General features: G+C 32.7%; 1 protein-coding gene across 1 annotated transcript; it reads right to left on the bottom strand.

Moving 5' to 3' along the window:
- Nucleotides 1-1,349: 1,349 nt before the first annotated feature.
- On the bottom strand, nt 1,350-6,904 carry LOC124846523 (disease resistance protein RUN1-like). The gene is made up of 6 exons (XM_088095261.1): nt 6,869-6,904; nt 5,446-5,972; nt 3,570-4,632; nt 3,247-3,471; nt 2,399-3,124; nt 1,350-1,882 (listed from the first exon to the last, which is right to left on the bottom strand). The coding sequence occupies exons 1-6, from the start codon at nt 6,902-6,904 to the stop codon at nt 1,451-1,453; spliced, it is 3,009 nt and encodes a 1,002-aa protein (XP_087951387.1). The 3' UTR covers nt 1,350-1,450.
- Between the last annotated feature and the right edge of the window lie 863 nt (nt 6,905-7,767).

Here is a 7,767-nt window from a genome sequence, read left to right as displayed (position 1 = left end):
GGGACAAATTTAGTCAAATGGAATGTCCTAAGAACGATTTGGAACGAAAGGCCATGAAGTCCATTCCTTATGTGTCAATGGTTGGGAGTTTGATGTATGCTCAAACTTGTACTTAACTAGATATCAGTTTTGTTGTTGGAATGTTAGGTTGATATCAAAGTAATCTTAGAATGGATCATTAGAAAGCTGCAAAGAAAGTTCTTAGGTACTTACAAGGTACCAAAGACTACATGCTCACCTACACAAGGTCATATAATTTTGAAGTGATGGGCTACTCATATTCAGACTATGTTGGATGTGTGGTTTCGAGAAAATCCACAATTAGGTATGTTTATTTATTGGATGAGGGAGAAATTTCTTGGAATTTAGTACTTCCACCATGGAGGTTGAATTTGTTGCATGCTTTGAGGCCATTGTTCATGCATTGTGGTTGTGGAACTTTGTTTTGAGACTTGGTATTATTGACAATATTGCTAGGCTGGTAAGATTTATTGTGATAATTCCACAATCGTCTTCTTCTCTAAAAATGACAAGTACTCAAAGGGTACAAAACACATGGATTTGAAGTACTTGTTGGTCAAAGAAAAAGTGCAGAAACATAGAGTGTTGATTAAGCATGTTAGTACTAATTATATGATAGCAGATCCGTTAACTAAATGACTATCGCCTAAATTTTTTATTGGCCATGTTGAAGGTATGGACATTATGGATAAGTCAATACAACGATGATAACATGATAATTCTAATGAATGGTGCACACTTAAAGTTTAGTATTAAATCATCAAGTCATCACATAAACCAAATTGGTGAATATTAAATTATATTAAATTAATATTTGGTTCATATAATTTAAAGAACAACTTTAATGTAGAGATTATTTTATGATGATTATTAGAATATAAATGTATTAAACTTATGAGATTATTTTAGAGTCATTAAAATTAAATCTCTTCCCACTCCAAGAAAGGCATTTTCAATATTCAATAAATGTTTTTAAAATACTAGTAGAAGTTAATGATAATTACCACTGTAAAAAGGTGGAAAATGTTACATTCTTATGTAAACGAAAGATACATTGACTTTAATTGAAGGAGACTTCTAATCCAAGTAATTCTATATCATTAAGTAAAGGATAGGAAAACATTGATTAAGAAAACTTTGCATAGTTAAGTTTTTTTCCTTCATATTATGTATATGAGTATTTGAGAATTTGTGAGCATCATAGAATTTAAGATCCTCTATGATTTCACAAATTAAAATATTAAATAGCTTACAAAACAAACATGAAATTCTTAACTGTAAGCTATACTCTAAAGAAAAACAAGGAAAGGATGGGAATATATAAATAGTACTGAAGAACAAGAACAATAGGATTATTTCCATCACTAAAGTGATCATGCTGTTCTCAAAGAACATAAATGACTTATGAGAAGTAACATTACAACTTTCTTTACGAATCTAATGAGACATGTTTCTTTGCCTCAAACGTTTTTTTCATGTTCTTTGATTCACCACATATCAGATACACAGCGGTGTTCTTGACCGCCAATCCATTGCCGAAATTCGCAAAAATCTCCACATTGTCTCCAGATTCTAAATTTGACATTATGTCTTGCCAATCTTCATCTTTAAAGGAAATGACTGTGCCATGGTTGTGTATGTGGAATGTACACTTTGTGTAATTAACAATTACGACAGTAGTAAATTCAGGTTCAATGATCTTAGGAGTTGATAAATAAACAACACACAAAATCATTCCTTTCATATCACCATCTTCAGGCACAACGAAAGAAACAGAGTGTCCCTCACCCATATGGGCCAAACAATAAGGATCATTCACAGCTGGGAGACAAACATCACCACACTCACTGCTTGACAATACCTGCACCATAACATAAAACGCTTGTTCATTTATCTAATTTTTCTATTCAAATTGTCCTCTATAATCATTATTTTAACATTAATAATTACAAAGTGGACATTTATAGTCAAACAAGCAACAATGCAGTACATAATCAAAACATACCAATGGTAATTAATCTAAACAAATCTGATTGAGAGTTTTGTTCTGTATTGTATCATCATTACCTCGTTAGTGATTTACAAAGCATTTATGTTTTTGTCGGTTTAAGTATATTTCTTCGACGACTGGAAATATAAGAATCATGAAGCCAGTATAATAAAGTAAGAAAGTATTGAAATAAAAGAAAAATCACACGATTAGTTGATTACCTAAATAAGAAACCTCTAGATGAAGTTCTATGGCAATAGAAATTAAACGTGATAAAATTGATTATTGTAGTTTCTGTCAGATATTTTATTAGGATTATTTTATGTTCTCTTTATTAATAGCTATAATGACAGTGAAGGTAAGAAACAGACAAAGTTAGAGAAGAACCTCATATATGTTTTCGCTGACAGCATTGAAGAATTGATGGTATGCTCCAACACCAATCAAAGAACACCTGAAGTACTGCTTTGAAATTCCTGATTGTGTAATATTTGCAAAATATTCAACCAAAATATTTTTGACTTGCTTAGTTAATTGAAATTCGGTGTCACATGCTACCAAAATACTTCGAATATTTGAAAGGGTGCTAAGCAATGGTGCAATATCAATCGTATTGTCCTCCATATCCTCGCAAAACGAATGAATATAAGAGATGGGATTCATTGTTGGCGACATCCAAGACCGAATGATAGAAGGAAAAAAATTATGAGATAATCCCTCAAATCCTCGTAGGGACATATATCCAATGTCTTTTGAGTTTACAATTGAAAAAGGCACATGTTTGACAGCTGTATTTTCAGCAATTAGAGTTAGCAAGGATTTCAACTTTGCTATATCTTTATCCTTTATGTCAATATTGGAACAACCAGAGAGAATGAAGGTTCTTAAAGATTTCAAGTCATATATCTCTGTTGGAAGATTGTATAGACTTGTACAGTCTTTCAAATTTAGGAGTATAAGACTGTTAAGTGATCCAATTGATGGGTGTAGTTTGCGCAATCTTGAACAATATTTGAAAATGAGGTGTTCAAGACTTGGTAATCCGGTAAAGTCAGGGGTTGTGGTTAAATACTTGGAGTGACTGAGGTTAAGGACTTTCACCGATCTCATAACCTACACCAAGATAGTTTTTCAATTTAGAAATATTAGAGTAGAAGTAAAAAATGAAATAATAGGAAGCTAGTAATTTATTTTAATTAACTTCTGTTTTACGGAGAAGTGGGTGGTAATAAAACCTGAGGTGTTTTCCAGACAAATCGGAGAAGACTGCGCTTTAAATCAATAGCTATTGCATCATGCTGATAAAAGTTGTTAGGTAGACATTCTGAAGAAAACGCATGCAAACTGATCCATCTTAGTTTCTTAATAAGGTATTGAGAATTTACAGTCGGTTGTACACTTTTTAAGGCAATGAGAACTGAAGGCAGTTTCACAGGCATCCACTGCATGTCTTCTGTCCCCTGTGATTGAAACAGCAAATAAAAACTAATGTACCACAGAGGAGAAAGAAAGCTCTTTCAAAAGAAGTTTTAAACCACATGTAAAGAACTTTTCTTACATATTTTGTATCCTTATCAAACCACAGTCGCCTGTTCTTCCCAAGATCCTTTACAAAATTTTCTTGAATAATTTGTATTCCGATTTTTTGTAGCAAAGGATGCATTCCAAATTTGTTGTTCTTGTTAATTGTGATGAGGTTACGCTCGATAAGAACTCTTATTCCAATATCAGCGTCTACTCCACAACCGTTTAGGATCTTCCTAACGTAGGCTCTGCTCTTACCAACAAAGAAACAACATATATCAAGGAATATATCTTTCTCCATTTCATTCAGTGAACCTTCAATGCTTATTTTTATTATCTCTGAAACACGATGCCTCCCAACTATCGCAAATTTTGACAATATAGTGTCCCATTCTTTTTTCGTCTTTTCAAATAAAGTACTTCCAACGACTTCAAGAGCTAGTGGTAGTCCTCCACAATAACTAACTACTCTTATTGCAAGGTAATAGTATTCTTCTTTTGGTTTTGGTTCTATAAATGCATGCCAACTGAGAAGCTCAAGGGACTCCTCTGCGTTCATTCGCTCTACCCAGAAGAAAGAATTAGCATGATCTTTCAGCACTCTTTCAAATGTTGATGTAACGATTATTACAGTTCCTTCGCCGAACCATTTACCACAGTTCCATAGGTCGAGTAAACTAAAGTATGAAACATCGTCAAGTACAATGAGCACCCTTTTTCCATTAAGTGTTTCCCGAATCATTCTTCTTCCCACATCAATGCTAGGAATCTCCACCTTTTGTTTTAGGACGTCTAAAAGGAGTTGTTCCAGTAAACGAAGATACCCTCTTATTCCGCTAACTTGTGAAATATTTTCAATGAAACTTTTCTCCTTGAATGTCCAATGAATTTGATTGTAGATGGCTTTGGCAAGAGTGGTTTTACCAGATCCTTCCTCTCCACATATCTCTATCATACAAACTTCAGTGGATTTATTTTTGATAGTTTGAATCAGATCTTCCACGTATGTTTGTAATCTAACTGGAAATTTAGTAGCAGACAAGACCGGTAAATTAATAACTCTCTTAACAATTTTGTCCACTAGTTCAGCATCACTCCTTCATGTTCAATAGCAGTTATAGAAGAAGTCATGGATTAACAAAGTGTGGAGATGTACGTATGTTGTGTCGAGATCTATGTGTGCGAGGCTTTGGTATGGGCTTCCGTATGGGATTTTGTATGGGCTTTCGTATGATTGTGTGCAAGATCTAAATGGCCAACTATAAACCAGGGACCTCTCTCCTTTCCTTCGCTCTATCCAAAATAAAGAATCTGTCCGCTGGCAAATCAGTAGGTCTTCATCGCTTGTTGTAATGATTATTACAGTTCCTTCACTGAACCAATAATGATTATAAGTCCATAGTGCTAAAAGTTCATAATTGTAAGGCACATCATCAAGTACAATGAGCACCCTTTTCCCAGAAAGTGTTTCCCGAATCATACTTTCTTTCCAATCAATGATTCTTCCCGATTCATAAAGTTCTTCCAGTAAAGGAAGATACCCTCTTATTCCGCTAACTTGTAAAATATTTTCAATGAAACTTTTCTCCTTGAATGTACAATGAATTTGATTGTAGATCGCATTGGGAAGAGTTGTTTTACCATGTCCTTGGTCTCCCCATATCTCTATCATACAAACTTCACGAGTGGATTTATTTTTGATAGTTAGAAACATAGCATCCACGCGGGATTGTAATATTTCTACTGGAAATTCAGTAGCAGACAAGACCGGTAAATTAACAACGCTCTTAACAATTTTGTCCACTAATTCAGCATCACTCCTTCAAGTTGAAGAGCAAAATAGAAGAAGTCATGTGTTAACAAAATGAAATCCGAGGCATAAAAGATGGTTGATTGAGTGAGTGATGTACCAGTGATTGCTCTCAGCCCATCCAAAGAAATTTGCAGCTTTGGTGAGTGCATGGCTCCACCTGGACATTCCATCCTCCAGTTCTTGTCCTGAAAATGTTTGTTCAGCAGTTGCCTTCAAGGCTTTTCCAAAGTAACCCTTTTGAAGACGTACATCAGATGGATGGATTTCATAATATACGGGCAGAACATGTCGGCAATAAGTTTGGTGCCATTTGATGATTTGTTGAAGCTGATGAACACACCAAGCAGATTGAGAATAGGTTTGGGTGAAAACAACAATGGCTACTCGACAGTGGCTGAGAATAGGTTCTTGGATGTGAGATGACTTCACTGCATTGTTGTAGTGAAGGAAAGTGGTGAGACCAATAGTAGAGAGGGCATAATTGAGATGAGAAACAAATTTTCTGTTGATGTCTTCTCCAGTGAAGTTGATGAGCACATCGTACTTCCGTGGTAGTTTGTTTGATGAGGAGGCGTTACCATGGAAGGGAATTAATGAGAGGTGATCAATAGTTAGAAAGAGAAACTAATACTGCAAGACAGAGAAGATGTTAAATACAATGTAGTTTTAATCTTTTATTCATAAATGTTAAATACAATATTAACGCATACATCATCACATTTCAATTTTTATCACATTTTTGTTGGACTTTTGCACTACGTGATAACAACTTGTTATTTATATTTAAAATTGACAGCTCATTTAATGTTGGTTGAACCCATGAATTTTTTATGCAATTTTTTCTGAAGAACACGTTTAACAAAGCTGTTTACAACTCTTGCCAAACAAAGAATTTCAGTTCCAACTTTTTTTATTTTTCCACTTATGGAAAATGGTATCCATTTTAAAAAGTGTTGCCAATGGTGTGAAATCAAGTTGTAAAAGGTTAATAATTATCATTCAAAATTTCATTAAAAGGTACTCATCAGTTTCATATAATTAATTTTAGTCAAAATGTTACATTTACCCAAAGAATAATGTATCTACCCAAAGAATAATGTATCTAGATTAAATTTATATTCTTGAAATCAATTTCTGTTAGTGAACCATATTAGAGAACACAACTTTCCTTGATTTTCAAATGGTAAAGAAATTAGTCTTATTAAATGCATATTTGAATACTACTTTTAATTTCTTAATCATAATAAAAAATTGAAAAAGTATTGTTATTTTTGCTTTGACTTTGAAAGGGAAATTAGAATCAATTATGAAAGAATGGAATCTAGTCTAAACACATAATAAATATGATAGATCCAGACTTTGTGAACGGAAAATTATTTTATTTAATGAGAATAAATTTCAGTTTTAAAATTTATGAAAAATTGATAAGAAAGTCTATAAGAAAAAAGTTATGTTCTATATTAAATTATTGCTTCACTCCGTTTATACATATTTTTTTTTCATTGTTTAATCATGATAACCAGAAACTTTGACTTTATAATAGGATATGGAGGCATTTCTTTGTACAAACTTGGTTCTTTGGATTGACTATAGGAATGCTTATAGAAAGTTGAGAATACCTTTATTTTTTTTATCATAAATTAAAATGATTTGATGTATAATTAAAATTCTAATTATTTTTATAAATTACAAGCATGGTCTTTCAGAAACTAATGAATTTGGATATTTATTAAGAAAAAACATTTTAAACACGAAAATGAAGTCTCATGTGTGTTTGACGAACTGCATTATATCTATATTCTAAAATTAACACTCATGGAAGGCAATTTTTAACATCTATTATGAGATTCTTCTTCCTCATTATTTTCCAGCTTTTATTCGAAGACTTTGTTAGCTAAAGGAGCCTAGCTTTGCATCTTGGCAATTGAACCAATACAAGGCCTATTTGCATCTTGTCAATTGATCACAGATTCTGTTAAGAGAATATCCTGTTGTTAGTTTCTATTTCCTTCAAATGCGGTCAGCCAATGATCGGCAACCAATACGCATATTTATTTCAGCATAATAAATGAAAAGAGGAAGCTGGAAAAATTATTTCTCTTCTTTTATCTCTATAATTTCAAGGAGGTTGTCTTGACCTCGAAAACTTTGCAATACATATAGTTAAGTTTTTTTCCTTCATATTTATGTATATAACGAATTTATGAGAATCATAAAATTTAAAATTATGTAGATTTTTGTTAGAAAGGAAGTTTTAAGTCTAACTCAATTTCATAAAATCGTTAGACATATTATAATTTGACCTGTTTCTAGCCGACGTGGGACCACAAACAACTTTATAAATTGAAATATAAAATAGCTTACAAAACACACATGAAATTCTTAACTGGAAGTTATACTCTAAAGAAAAACAAGGAAA

This window comes from Vigna umbellata, chromosome 7 (assembly GCF_029865625.1).
Source record: "Vigna umbellata cultivar VRB3 chromosome 7, Vumbellata_1.0, whole genome shotgun sequence".
In the NCBI taxonomy this organism is placed as follows: Eukaryota; Viridiplantae; Streptophyta; class Magnoliopsida; order Fabales; family Fabaceae; genus Vigna; species Vigna umbellata.
Note: the sequence above shows the minus strand (reverse complement) of the source record. Positions and strands in the feature narration are given on the sequence as shown.

What these genes read in the sequence shown, in the direction of transcription:
- LOC124846523 (XM_088095261.1), bottom strand. Translation starts at nt 6,904, where the DNA reads ATGCCTCCATATCCTATTATAAAGTCAAAGTTTCTG. An exon ending in TTGATAAGGATACAAAATAT is followed by an intron (nt 3,472 to 3,569) that starts GTAAGAAAAGTT and finishes TTTCAATCACAG; the next exon opens with GGGACAGAAGACATGCAGTG. An exon ending in TTGTCTGGAAAACACCTCAG is followed by an intron (nt 3,125 to 3,246) that starts GTTTTATTACCA and finishes ATCTTGGTGTAG; the next exon opens with GTTATGAGATCGGTGAAAGT.